General features: G+C 32.4%; 1 protein-coding gene across 1 annotated transcript; it reads right to left on the bottom strand.

The window, feature by feature from the left end:
• Positions 1-252: 252 nt before the first annotated feature.
• On the bottom strand, positions 253-14,338 carry LOC110008206 (glutathione S-transferase PARB). The gene is made up of 2 exons (XM_020674216.2): positions 14,089-14,338; positions 253-865 (listed from the first exon to the last, which is right to left on the bottom strand). Exons 1-2 carry the CDS (start codon positions 14,267-14,269, stop codon positions 477-479), a joined length of 570 nt encoding a protein of 189 aa, XP_020529875.2. The 5' UTR covers positions 14,270-14,338; the 3' UTR covers positions 253-476.
• Positions 14,339-15,747: the final 1,409 nt, after the last annotated feature.

Raw genomic sequence — 15,747 nt, 5'->3', positions numbered from 1 at the left:
GTATATTTGGGTAAATCAGTTGGGACGATGAACTCATGCCGTTTGTTTGATGTCGTATTGAACAGGGGTCCCCTTGGGGCAAAACTAGTAAACAATGTTGGACTTTTGACAAACAAAGCTATAGCAATTTCCATATTTGTTTATCTGAAGTTCAACGTTGTTTTTGGAAGCCGCAATTTCATTTCCTTTCAATTGAATGATGTCATAAGCCGGTCAACGATTTAGACTCAGTCAGAGCATATCCAATTGCCATGGCATACAAGTGAATTTTATTTATAAATTTTTTTACAAAATCTTTTTGAGTTGAAATTTTGTTGATACGTGCGTCAACCTAAGCCTCACAAAAAAAGTAAAAAAAATACCGTGCTTGTTGATGAACGTGAGCCATGTAGATTGTTGAATATGAGCCATCTAGATTGTTTGCTAGCTACAACTTGGTACTTTTGAACATGAGATCAAACCTAGCAACTATTTCCTCACAGATCGGAGGATGCATTCCACAACAAAACAAAAACGAAGAGAAATGAAGCAAACTGTGAGATTTGCATTCCCTTCATTGCAGTCTGAGCCTGCTTAAGGATGGCCCCATCAGAGAGCGCTGCCGCCTTAGTCCAAGCAGGGTGAGAAGAAATGTCCGACCACCACGTGCTCACATGTGGATGCGAAGTAAAGAGCGAAGCCTTCGGTGTCATCAGAATGTAGCGAATGTTGGGCAAGTGGTGGAGATCTGCTAGGCTCAACTTATCACCACCAAGATACTTGTTCTTCGCTAACATAGCTTCATACACGTCCAAGACTCCGTTTAGCTTGCCGGTTGCCTCCTCAACTACTGCCTCATCGACTGGAATTCTAAGCATATGCTTAACTTAGAGTTCCCATACGAGATTTAAGGAGGGACTATCGCAATGGTGAGACTCAACCTTCATCCACACAGCATTGATCGCCATTTCTAAGAGATCGGCTTTGACCAACTCTGTGCCTTGTTCCTTGTATTTGTGCGCTATGTAATTGGTGATTGCCTTTGATTTTGCATAATTGTAAGTTAATTTTCTTATTAGTTTAAATAGTAAGTGTGTTGTGTTGGGTTTATGTAGTCATTAAAGGCTTTATGAGTTATTGTAATAAAAACATTTCATATAGTGGAACAAGAACTCAGTGGGAGTGTGGTCCCTTGTAGACCATACTATTCAAATAGTATTTGTAGATACCGATTTGTGCTTGACGATCTAGGCCAGTTGGTTGGAAAAAACCCATGTTACTTGGGTACAGAGTATAAACCGAAAATGGTTCTAATAAGTCATCCCTTGATGAGGTCAGAGTATGCTTGGATGAGTGAGCAGAGAGACTGTGTGACCCTAATGTGTGATGGTGGCCTACAGAGACAGGAGCCAAAGCTTCATCTATGTACCATCATACGACATACATATTGATAGACCGTTTTAGAAAAACAAGCCACTTTCGGGGTTAAATATATACATGTGCGAGAAATACACCTATACATCATAAGAGCTATGGTCGCATCAGATCTAAGTGATCTTGACCCGTCTCTAGGGGATGACCTATAATCCACAGACTGAGATTATAACCTCTTGACTCATCGGTCAAACTTTGGTAACCTGCTAATGAGCCCCTGTTTGGATTATGGGTCATGGGAAAAACTTGGTCAGTCTGATAAAGTAAGTGTGGTCTGTAGTCCACAGTTGAAGGTGGAATGCCCCGTGATTTAATTCATAAAACATATGGATCATTTTTCCCATCAAATTAATTTAATTATGTTTGTTTTATGATAAAAATTATTTTAAAATTATTATTTGAATTTTTATAAACTTTTGGATATTTTATTTATAAAGTTTGAGTTTATAAATATAAAAATATTGATTGTACAATGGTTTTAATATTCAAATAATATTCTAATTTTTTTTTTTTTTTAATATTTAAAAAACTATGGAGACCCATTGTGCATATGGACCCACCATAGTCTAGGAGGTGGGGCTCATGATACCCCCTCATGGGTAGCATGCCCCACCCTCTTTGGATACCTTCTTTATTTTGGATATGGTCAATCTTGACGTGTAGTCAAATATTGTCTTGTGGTTGGATATATATTGGCCATATATTCACTTGATATAATCTTGAAAGATTTTGTGAAAGTATGAGAATGTTTGTGCTATTTTATAGTATGCACAGTATTTTGATTGGATTGAAATTACTTAATTTCTATTGATGGGAAAATGGTTTAGAAAAGAGAGATAATAGTTCATGCACATTCCATAATGTTGATGACCAATCTATGGAATGGATTGTGCAGATTTCTCACCCCACAAGTTACCATTGATCAATGGTTCACATTCAATCTCACTAAAGATGCAAACTATAAGAATCCCTAAGAAACCCTAGACCTAAATTTATTCTATAAATAGAGAACCTCCCCTCCTCTATTCTCTCTCAAAGTCTCTCTACTCTCTCTCTAAAGGGGCACGCCCCAAAACCTTAGAGGTCTCTCTCTCTAGCCACACATAAGAGGCACGCCCCACCTAGAAGGAATCTCTCATCTTATTTTTACCTAAGGGTTGGGTAGTAAGTCTTGAAGGTTTTGAACCTAGACTTAAGGTTTTGTCATCAAGAGGGATTCATAGTTCTATTATAGGATTTGGCTTAAACTTGCTTTTCCGGTTAAGATTGAAGCTAGAACGTTGATCCTGCACCATCGGATGGTGATGACTCGGTATGGGGTGTAATAAGCCCAATTGAAGTAATCTCCGACACTCTCTACTTTTATTTCTTGCAATTTCATCTTTATATTCTCAAGTATAGGAAATAATTATTTCAATGGCATCAAGTTTCAAAATCTTGGTTTTATTGTTTGTTGATTTTATTTTGAAGTATATGTTATTGTAATAAGACCTCTTGTAAGTGATCTTTTGCCAAAACAAAAGAAGTAAAAAAAAAAAAATTTCCACTGTAAAAGATCGTTCTTTCAGTTGCGCATAATTATGAGGATCAACATATATTATGTCAACTGTTATAAGAAAAAAAATTTAAAAAAAGCAAACATGTATCCAAGAGAATAAAAGGGTAAAGAAATGGGTAGTGAAATTTTGAAGATGTTGCATAGCTACAAAAGTTTTTGAGATAAAATAAATAAGATTTTTCTCTTTGGTGTTCTTTTCCATCTTGGTCAATTTGTGAAGTGCACAACTTTAAAGAATACAATATATTTTGTGCATCTACCTTCTATATTTGTGGTTAATTTTACATTAAAGCTCATATGGCGTGGTCCTGAAATTTTGAGTAGTTGAGGTCTTAAGCCGTCAAGGTCCTAGCATTGACTTAGGAATTCAATAATTGTGCATCAACATCATCAACATACTTTTTTTTCAACTATTTGGGGTATCTACATAATTTTTGGTCCAGTATTCTGCTTTATTTAATGGTTATATCCTAAGTGAGGCTAGATTCCTCATATTTTTTTTCACTATATCGAACGATGTCCTTTTGAGCATATATTTTATTTTATTTTTAGCAATCCCTTTGAACTAACTTGCACCTCCTAATAGATGGTGTAGTGAATGAATATAAAAAATATACATATACCATATATTTTGTAGAAATAGATAAAAAAGGCAATCATATTTAAGGGCCAGTTTGGCTGGACCATTAAACAGGATTTGTAATATGATATAAGGCTAACGATGAGCTTGGAGGACCGGTGGGCCTAGCCCTAAACAACCTAGGCTTGGGCCACACTGTTTGGTCATATCGAAACCACAAATTGTGATGGGGATGTTAAAAATTTTAATTACTATCCCACTAACTTAATTTGTATTCTTACAGGGGAGATATATATCACTTTCGGATTGTCTACAAAGAGACTAGTTATCTTTAGAGCATGAATGTCATAATCATTCTCACTCATTAGACGTCAAATTAGATGGCTTGAGTTAAGTTACGAGGTCCAAGAACTTTACAACATTGCATTTATTAGTTGAAAGCTTAATGAACATTGGTCAAATAAAAAGGGAAATGCATACATACACCATCTACTTTTAATATAAAGAGTTTACAACTATTTTTGTCTGTCAGATTTCAAATCACGTAGTTATGAGTGTGTAAATGATTAGAGTCAAAGTTCAAAAGAAAAAAATTCTCAAACTTTATGATGCACCGCAAACCATCTAATTTGATATCTAATGGCTAGGAGCAATTGTGTCTTCATTGTAACAAAGATAAATAATCCCATAATATACAATTACAATAAAAAAACTCTATGTTTAAATACTGTAAAGGGACTAATAAAAATAATTGGGTGTAGTTTTAATAAGTTCGCAACCTTAAACAATCCAATTAAGGGTGCCCCTTCAAAGCTCATTGAAAGATGTAATTTTGGTTTGGAAAATTGAATGATGACCTGAAAAATTACTTTACATCTAATTATGTATTTTCACACTAAAAACTGATACATATTGAGCAGATCTACAAACACATGAAAATATTGATAATGAACAGTTTAGATAATGTATCATAAGATGTACCCTTTTTGGTACTTTAAAATCTTTTTTTTTTTTTTTTTCTCATTCATACATCTTGATGTCGAGATGACGAATTAAAGGGTTTTTTACCGTCAAAACAACCTTTTTCTCTAGAATTTTGAGGTGTGATTTTATGAATTGTTTAAAGTTGCAACTTTATACAAACTCTTTCGTAAGAATTTCTTATGCACAACACATTTATTAGAAGTGGAAACTCAAAATAGTTAAATACTTACTTACGCTGTTAAAAAAAAATCCTAATAACACGTTCATATTCATTCACGCTTATGCATATATATGATATATTATCATATTAATAAGATTTTAATTGTGGTTTATATTTTAAATTTAAATTGCGTTATGTTGAACTCAAACTAACCCCTTAATACACATATAAAACAATAAATGGTTCTACCAATGCAATTGTGGAAGATGTTCAATATAAATTGCACATAATATTATTTTCACGTAAACTAATGTTACATATGTTAATTTGCTTGTAAATAATAAATTTATAATTTTAACTTCTGTATCTTTATTTCTTAATTTTAATTTATTATTTATATCTAGTTATATATAATGGTTGTACAGACAAATGCACGTCATACTGGATTTTTGGACTGAAATACTAGACACTCAAGACGCATACCAGATACAAGGCCCATATCATGTCTATGTAACATTGCTAGGTTGATCATAATCCATCAATTGGCAGTGAGTGTGTGTGTATTCCATTTCCCATAATCCACAATAAAAGGAAAAGCAGACCATCCTTCGTTAGTGTACGGTATATGTACACAAAGAATCTACGATGAAGAAGGGCTTCAATCCCTATTGATTTACCACTTTTGAGAATGGGGATGGGGTAATATCCCCTACCCTAACCATCATATTAAAAGTCTACTGTAAGTCCCCTCATGATTCCACCCATGTTTTTTATGGTGATATAAAACACATTAAATCAGTGGAAATACATTTCTGCTATAGATCCAAATTTTTTTCAGCTTAAAAAATAATGCAGATCTGATGAATCATAAAGAAATTAAATGAACAGAGTTGAAAAGGTTTTAAAAACTATTTTTAAAAAATTTGAATTTATTTATTTTTCTAGATTCCCAATCACAATGGTCGAAATTATCGACCCCACAAAGTTTAGATCGAAAATCCACCTCTAAGATAGATTTTAGAGTGGAGACGCATATAAAATGGTATGCCACGGAATAATGGCTTAGCAAGAACATAGCCCTGAGGGATCATCGATGTCAATTGAAATGAAGGGTGATGGAGAGAGAGTGGTACTTTTTTGAGAAAATGGGATTCACTAAACTAAGACATGCCTTAAATGGTTGGACCCACTCTCCCTATATCTATGTCGACCATTTCAATAAGATGGTGATAACCCCAAGGACTACTCTTTCAATAGTTTTTAGATTTAAAATATAATTTTCACCTTTTTTTTAATACAAAATATATTGTTATGATCAAATTTTGTATTAAGAAGCACAGTTAAACCTAAATTACAATCCACCCGACCTCTCCTCATTTTCACTTGACACTTCGTCAGAGTCAAGAGCAAAAACGAATTACATCTCGAACAAGTACAACGAAATCAGAGCCGATCTTCTGAGATTCGGAAACGTCCCTGAGTTTGCCCTCGTCTTGGTATGGATGGAGGTCGAAGCTCACCGATTCAACCCCCCAATCTCAGCCATTGTGCGTGAAGCCTTAGTCAAGCCAGCATTTGGGGCCACAACAGATGCTTCAGTGATCGAGTCTGAGGCCGAGAAGTTAGCCAAGGTATTGGATGTGTACGAGTCAAGGCTATCGGAAAACAAGTACTTGGCCGGAGAAAATTTCTCTTTGGCTGATCTTCACCACCTTCCCTATATACATTACCTCCTCAAAACATCAAAGGCAGATCTGATTACTTCTCGGAAGTATGTTAAGGCGTGGTGGGATGACATTTCCTCTCGCCCCTCTTGGAAGAAAGTCTCAGAGAATATAAAGTTTTAGAGTTTAGGGTTCAGGGTTTTAACTAGATTGAATGAAATATAGCTTTCTTGAAACTTGCTTATAGTTAAGTTTGGAATTTTTTTTTCCTCTGCATTTCTAATTTCATGATCTCCTTTCCTCATTTGTAAAGCATTTCGATCATATTCCAATAAATTCGCATTAGAAGTGTTATCTAGTTTTTGAATTGAATTGGTTTATTTAAGGCATTTTGCTTTTTAAAAAAGGGTGGACAAATGGCATATTAAACTTATCACATATCTTTAATATTAATTTAGGGCATTGGAGTTGAATTTTTCAAGGTTAACATGAGTGTTTATTGATTTTATTTAATTTAACATGACTTGTACACAATTTATGTTACTTGCAAGTTGCAATTACTTTGTTTAAGGAGCTTCACACATCACTTTCATTGTATTCAAATTAAATGATTTTGTTGTGGCTTAGGATGGTCTATTTCAAGCTTCCCAAGAGGTTACACTCGCAAAATAAAGCTTATCGATAATCTTTCACTTGTTGAGGACCATGGCATACTCCTCTTGGAGCGCATACTGTATACTTACTCCCTTGGGTGAAAGACTAATTTCATTGGTTCTTTTTCAATCTAAGATTTTGGGGTCCTCCTAAGAATCACTAGATGATTATTTTCATAACAAACTGGAATTTTTAGCACTTGAATCTAATATTCTAAAAGTTGAATGGTCTATGTCCAATCGTAGGACATTATTCTCTTCAATAACAAACAAAGTACACTTGAATTTTTATTTTTTATAGGCAGGTTGCTAACCTAAAAATACTCCTAAATTGAGTTTTACCAGAGAGAGAATAGAGGAAATGCTCCCAGTGGTACATAAAATATTAAATTACTTATTTAGTTAATGGATTTGGTTTTGTCAGTTTTCCTTTGGCTTTTCTAGCTCACTCACTTTCTGACTACTAAAACAATGATTCAACGACCTATTCCCATTCAAACTTTTACGAATGGATGTAGTTTCTGTAGGGCTAGATTTTATGAAAACAAAATAAAACCTCACCTCAAATCCTCATTCAGAAAGCATTTTTGGCATCTAAAATCCTATGATTGTTTTAAAATTAATTTCCAATACTGGCAATAAAATTTGAAACTCAAAAAATAGTACAGATCTTGTGGTTTTGTGAACACTTAGTTTTAGAGGGAAATTGACGGTCTAAATGATTTGTTGCAATATACACTATTTTTAAAATTTAAAATCCTATGTTTTTCAACACTTGAATTGCAATAATGAGTTATAAGTGGAGGCTTTACCTATTTTGATAGGGCTGCAGCCCTATCAAACCATTTTCCTTCAAGAATATAAGCAACATCCACAAAAAAAAAAAAACTTAGTACAACCAACGAACTCGAGTGATGTAAGCGAAGTTGAATACCACCAATTGACCTAGTAAAAAAAGCCTTATTTTGACACAAGGAGGGTAATTTTGACTTGTTAAATTGTTTTGGGTGTACACTATCGAGAAGTATAATACTCCAATTTTGACCATAAAAAAATTCGACAATCTCTGATTTTTTTTTTTTTTTTTGACAAAAGTTATCCAAGTTTTATTGTTGACAAAATGTCGAATCATTACTAAGGAATCAAGAGTTATTCCCTTCTGTATGATGTTAGCTTCCCAAACCAACCACCAAATCCTTTATCCTTTACCTAGGGGAGGAGATAGCTATGGACCAACAAGTCTATACTGACGACCACAGGAAAATACAATATTAGGAATATTTAAATGAATATCAATCTCCATAATGCCATTTCTTTCTGATAAATTTATGCACATATCCCCTACAGTTTTTGTTAATAAAAATCCCCCTATTTTATTCTTAATTTGCCACTACTTTGAATCTTTCAAAGATCCAAAGTCATAAAGAGATTTTATAATTTCATACGGAATATAATCATAAAATTTTTATTTTATTTTATTGAAGTTGATTGCTAGGTTCGGGAAGTTACTTTTCCAAAATTTGAGATCCCAAAACAATTTTAAATGGGGTTCTACCCGAGGGACTGAGCTCTCTCGCATGAATATATAATCCGTGTTGGTTTATTTTCAATTTTTATAATCGACCTATAGGATTAGGCATCTTGACGTCATCACACCTAATACCAATTACTTAATAAATATTTTGAGTAAATAAATGAAAGTTATGTTTTGTTAATCGATTTGGTTAATCAAACATGTGAGAAAGGTTGAAGTCCAAACTTTGAATTTTGTACCTTATCGAATATACTACACTGAAATTAAAAAGAAGAAAAAGAATCCAATAATCCAACAAAAATATGGCCAAACTAAGTTACACATACACATATTTATGGTTATGGGTTTAAGGGCTAGCTTGTCTATTGTATATTATAGGGTAGATGGCCCAGATTCAACAATCTAGATGGCTCATGTTCATTAACAGGTGTGGTATTTTTTATTGTTTATTTTTATTTTTTTTGTGAGGCTGGGTTTTACGCATCTCTCTACATCAGCTCAAAAAGATTTATAAAAATACTTATAAATAAAATTCTCCTATATTCAATGGATGTTGAATATGCTCAAAATGAATTTATGTGATTCAGCCTAGGCTGGCTGGCTCATGAAATCATTCAATTGGAAAGAAATGAATTTGTGGCTTCCAAAACAATGTTGCACTTTTGATAAACAAATATGAGAAGCGCTGCAGTGGTAGAAGCTATCGGTGGGGATGGGTCGTGTAGGGTCCGGTCCAGGTCAAGGATAAGCTCAATTTGGAAAACCTAAATCATTAAAATTATAAGGAAATTACTAATAATCTTAGTAGAAAAAAAAAAATTGTATATCGTGATCCTCACCAGCCAAAACAAAACAAAAAAAAAAAAAAGCCAAAAAGTAAACGATCTTATCTTGATGATTTTGGAAGGGAAAATGAGGTCATACCGAGAAGGACCGCCAAATCATTTTTCATAAATTAAGTTCCCAAAAAAGTTAATTTAAAAGTGTGAGCGATATGGTGCAACCATGGGTTCAAACTGTAAATATAGATCTTCATCTATTACTACGGAAGAGTAGTTTTATTACCCAAAATCATCTTAAAAAGTTTTTCATTTAACTAAAAAAATAGTTCTTTTTTTAAGAAACGAACATTTAGAGATAAAAAGAGCCCTGTTTTCGTGTACATAACATAATGGACGATTCAGTGAATGATAGAGTGCCTATGATATGGACCGTTTATTTTTACCCCCACACCATTTTTTAAACAATATTGATCTTGGAGAATAGGAAATATGGTTGGCGAATTTTGAGGTCCCTCAAACAACAGTAAATACTAAATAGGAGTGCTTCTGCGGTTCCAAATGAGCAATTTGGACCAACTTGTTGATGAAGCCTTTTGCCATGCTAAATTTAATCGATCAATATCGCAGGTCTCAAAAGATACCTACGCACATTTGCAAATTTACCAAAACCCAACCGTTCTTAAGCACCACTAGAAAGGGTGTGGTTTGTACAATGCCGAGGCCCTAAGCAATTGAAGTAAGGTGCATCTTCAAATAGTACCGAAATAAAAAGTTTCGATATTAGAAATCTTTATGATGGCTGAAAATAGTTTTTTATTTCTGATTATAAAATTTACATATCCAAAAGTAGTATAGATCGAGTAGATCTCCAAATACTTAAAAATCTTGAAAATTGATGGTCTAGATAATACATTATATGATGCATTGTTTCCAAGACTTGAAATCATTTTTTTCTCATGTCCTTATATCTCAGGTTGAGATGATTGATTTTGAAGTTTTTCAGCATCAAACAATCATTTCTAGCGAATTTTTGAGGCACCTCTTAATTCGATTGTTTAGGGCCTCACCCTTATATACATATTTTCCTTCTAGGAATTCTACAAGGCAAATGGCTCAGAAGCCATACTTTTTTATCTTTCTAAATACCAATTTATTTCTGACAAAGAAGGCTAAAAAATGGGGAAATTTAGTTGTAAAATATGAACAATTCAATACTTTGGGCAGTGATTTCCTGCAACGACTGTAAATTAATATAATTCAAGAGCCTTCAAAAGCCATGTTAGGGCCATTTGTTTGATTTTAATATTTAAATGTACACTCTTTTCATTCTAACGAATAATCACAATAAAGAAAAATTTGAAAATGCAACTTAGAAAGTATTTTTTTGGCCCAATTAATATAGGTTGTCCATTTTGGTAAGATGCCTATATCTAGGCCTTACCATGATTTTTTTTCTTTCCTAAATTTTTAGATAATCTTATTATCATTAGATTAACAATATTAAAAAATAAAAAAATTATTTTGAATTCATATAGGTCTAGATCTTTAAATTTATCAAATGGATGGTCTAGATTCCTAGTTGGAAGGGACTCATTTTGACCATATATATGGTGCAAATTATTATTTTTATTTTTAAATTGATTATTGAGATGAAAATAGTATGTGTGCAAATTTTAGGTCATACAAATATCACAAACATAGTATTTTAGAAGTATAGTTGCATTATACTATGATACAATCGTTGCATGAAATCATTGCCCACTTTTATATCTTTTAATTTTTTTTAAAATATACCCTATTAAAAAATAAGTTGAAATAGTTGCAAATGGGCAACATGTTAAATACCCCATATGTTGTACCCTAGAGGTATTTTGATGTACCTTACTGGTATTTTGATAAATTTCCTAAAAAAAAACCAACAATTGAAATGTATTCTAATTTCGAAAGTAGAGCAAATTCATTCAACATTACAAGGAAATGTTTTTGGTGAGTCGGCCCCTCGGTTTTCAAGGGTTTTAGTACTTAATTTCCTCTTTAGATGTTTTTTTAAATTTGGAGCTCCAAAAACAATGCCGTTCTAATTATCTTAAAAGATTGGAAATAAATAGTTCAAAAAAAAAAGAGTACAAAATGGGCCATTGTTAAGGCTCAATTTTTTTCTTTTCTTTTATTTGGTTCACCATCGCAATGAAAGAGATCATAAATGATAAAACCCTTCTTTATGATTTTGTTTTTTGTTCAAACAATATTAATAATGAGAATTCAATTTCATTTATCTTATGTTGCATTTATCACCTAATTTTAGTCCAGCCATGAAGATGCCAATATATTCGTAAGACAAACCTTTTCCTTTTTTTTTTTTCGTTGGAGCAAATATTTAACACCAGATATTTCAAAAGTTAATCATCTATCAAAAACTGTGAGGTAACTTCCCCTAATATTAAAAAGGGTGCAGTTTCCATACGGACGCCTTCGTAAGTATAGACGTACGATGCCTTTTCAAATTTTCTCATGGTATGTAATTTTAATGTAAAATATTATTAGGATTATCTCAAAATTTATTTTTATATCTAATTATAAAATTTTAAATTTCAAAAATGGTTAAAATCAAGAAGATCTATAAACATATGAAAATCTTGAAAATTGACGGTGTAGATAATATGTTGTAAAATGTACTATTTTTTAGACTTAAAATCTTTTTATTTTTCATAGTCATACATCTCGATGTCGAGATGATCAAACAAAGGGTTTTTCAACATTAAAACTACTTTTTCCAATGGGTTTTTGAGGGGGCATAGATCTACATTACAAGGTAGCATCCCTTATATAAACATTTTCCTATTAAAAATTGGTTTTCTATTTAAATAAGTAAATCTGCAGGACACACTATTGTTTATTAAGTCAACATGCAATATGGCTCAATGGTGATCAAGGAGGAGACTATTTCCCTGCTGATCCGCCCAAAAGAAATATAATAGACTCAAGGTTAGGTGGTTAAGATGGCAGAGTGCCATAACATCTTGAGTACCCTTTTTTACCAAGGGGTAGGTACCCCTTTCCGAATGAATTACCCAAAATAAAAAAAAAATTCCAAAGGGGTATAGTCCAAACTCGGCATAGGATTTTGTGTTTATACCAATATTTTTAGCCATATGAGTAGGAAATCGAACATCTTGCGCAACAATTGACCCACTGCTCCAAACATTCGTTTACACAAAGATTTAAAACGATTTGCAGCAAAAGAACGATGTTAATGAACATGCAAGAAAATTTAAAATTGTTGTTATAATATAGAGCAAAGCAGTTAAGTAATAGGAAAAATATACTATGATCATATGGTTTATAGAAAATATATGGTCATGAGATTTTTATGTTCACTAGAAATTTAAAATTTCAAAATAGATTCAAATAAAATAAATTTATAAACACTTGAAAATATTGAAAATATACGGTCAAATAACTTGTTACAAGATGCACTATTTATGCTTGAAGTTTTTTTTTTTTTTTTATATCTATACATCTCGAGGTCAAGATAGCCAATTGGAGGGTTCCCCAACATTGGAAAACTCTCTTCAAGAGGAACTTTGAGGTTTACCTTACTTCAATTGTATACCCATAAACAAACGATAGTACTGACTTGGAATATTTGCAAATGAACAATAAATGAGATTATATACTATGAGACCATTCATCATTAGTACAAAGAGGTCACAACTTTGAACTTTGAGTCTAGTCAACAATACACTTACAACTATCTGATTTAAAATATAACAGATATGAGATTGTGATCTTCTTGTACTAAAGGTACATGGTCTCTTTGTATGCTTTTCTATAAAATATTTACAAATAAACCATTTATCTTTTGTAGATGGAGGTCACAATTATTCTTGTCCCTCAAATTTCAAAATAGATGAATAGGAAGGCTGTAAGAGTGTCATTGAATACACACAAAGTTTCAAAAAATAGTTTTAAGACTTCCTAATCTACCCAATTTAACATCTAATGAGTATGAATGATTGAAACATCCATGTACAAAAGATAAAAGATGTGGTTCGTATAGAGGCGATGTTCTAAACAATCAAAATAAAGCACATCTTCAAATAGTGCCAAAAAATGTAGTTTCAATACTTGAAATCTTTGTGATAGCCTTAAAATGTTTTTTATCTTTAATTATAAAATTTAAAACTTAAAATATAGTAGATCGTGTAGATCTATGAAAACTTGAAAATCTTGAAAATTCACAGTTCAAAAATGCGTTACAAGATGCACTATTTCCAAAACTTGAAATCCATTTTTTTCTCACGTTCATACATCTGGATGTCAAGATGATCAATTTGAAGATATTTGAGCATCAAAACAACCTCCTACAATGAAATTTTAGAGATGGGCTCTAATTTGATTGCTTAAAGCTCGGGCTCTATATAAACTTTTTCTAAAAAAGAAACAAGGAACGGCCTAGACGATCGCAATATTGAATGGGTACTTCCATATTTTCATAATTTTTTTTAAAAAAAAAAAATTTAAAAACTAGAAATAATAGTTTTAGTAAGAAAACATTTAGACCGTTAGTTTCCATTGTTTTTAGATGAAACACCTACTTGCATCCATCTTAAAATGGATGCTTACACTTCCTGGACTGCATTTGTAGAAATGTTGTCCATCCCACATGAAACAATTTTCCTTTTTAAAAAACAATTTATACACCATATAAACATATAAATCCTGTAAGCTTTTTATAGCGTAATCACTTCAACAAGTCTAGAACAAGTATTCCTCTGAGAGAGAGATATATACGTTAACGGGGAGGAAATTCTCTTGCTTGTGTTCTTTGGCACGGATGTCAACTGGAACGAACTCGAAATCGAGCCCCTTCTCAGTCAGAGTGGTGCCAACTCTAAGTGTGGCAGTTGACATCCAGCTCCCATGAAGCTTAATCGCCATTTTCCCCAAACAAACAAACCCTTATCACTAAAAGATACATCAAATAACTCTTCTCTCTCTCTCTATCGTAGCTTCTCCTCCTTCAGATCTTGGGTCCAATTTATAGGCACACAAAAGGGATTCAAATTTGGAGTTTCCTACATTTTTGTGTCGGTGGTTCGAGAAGCTTTTGCTCTCCTTGTTACCATTACTGCACAATTTTTCTATTATTTTTTTTGGTTTTTTTCTTCTTGTGATGCGAATCCATCTGCCATGACAGAGCCAGGAGACTTTTTCAAAGAAGGGAGACATTATTGTCAAGGAAGCTATACTGGGGAAGATTGTGCAATCCACTCCTTTTTTTAAAGGAGGATTGATCAATTTTCTTATTGTAATTTCTATCTATAAGTGTGACTGTATTTATTTTTTTATTTTTTTTATTTTTTATTTTTTTTTAAAAAATGTGAATCGATCAACTTTCTTTTTGTAATTTCTTCCTGTGTAACGGTAGAGGTTAAAATAAAACAAATCTGTAATTCATTAGATCGTCCATTATTCTATGTACACCAAAACAGGGTTCTTTTTAGCTCAAAAATGGTCCTTTCTTTAAAAAAAAAAAAAAAAGTATTTTTTTAGTAATATAAAACTCTTTTTTAGTTGACTTAGGGTCCGAAAAATACTTTTCCGTAGTAATGGATGCAGATCTATATTTACAATTTGAACCCACGGCTCCACCATAATGCGCCCACAATTTCATCGACCTTTCTGGGGCACCAAATTATATAAAATGACTTGGTGGTGCATGTCGGCATAACCACATTAGCTGATGAAGGAATTTTCGGTTTTTCAAGAGCCAAATTGAGTTAATTTTTGGTTTTTAAAAAATGGACAATTTTAAAGATTTCGGTTTTTAAAAAACTGAAAAAAAGCAGTTTTATCTTTTTTAAAAAAAAATGTTACATGGAGAAAAAATGGATATATGTGTAATAACGGAAACTTGAAAGTATTTTTATAAGAGAAAATTTATATAGAGTCAGGGCTCTAAACAATCAAATCCTACCTCAAAAATTTCACTAGAAGAGGTTGTTTTGATGCCCAAATATCCTCAAATTGATCATCTCCACATTAAGATGCATCAGTATCATAAAAAAATGGATTTCAAGTTTTCGAAATAGTGTATTTAGTAACACATTTTGGACCGTCAATTTTCAAGATTTTCAAGTCTCCATAGATCTCTCGATCTACACTATTTTTGAAAGCTTTAAACTTTATAAGTAACTACGAAAATGTACTTTAAGGCTATCATAAAGATTTCAAGTATTGAAATAATATTTTTCGACACTATTTGAAGGTTGGATCTAATTTGATTGTTTAGAACATCGGATCTATACAAACCTCACCTTTTTGTAATAATGATAAATATAACATATATATACATAATTTTCCCTTATTTTGTCCAACTGCATAATCCTAATATTAGGATTTTTTTGTTAGGTTAA

Source organism: Amborella trichopoda, chromosome 2 (genome assembly GCF_054954075.1).
Source record: "Amborella trichopoda isolate Santa Cruz 75 chromosome 2, AtrichopodaSantaCruz75HAP2 v2.0, whole genome shotgun sequence".
Taxonomy (NCBI): Eukaryota; Viridiplantae; Streptophyta; class Magnoliopsida; order Amborellales; family Amborellaceae; genus Amborella; species Amborella trichopoda.
This window is presented reverse-complemented; position numbering and strand designations above follow the sequence as displayed.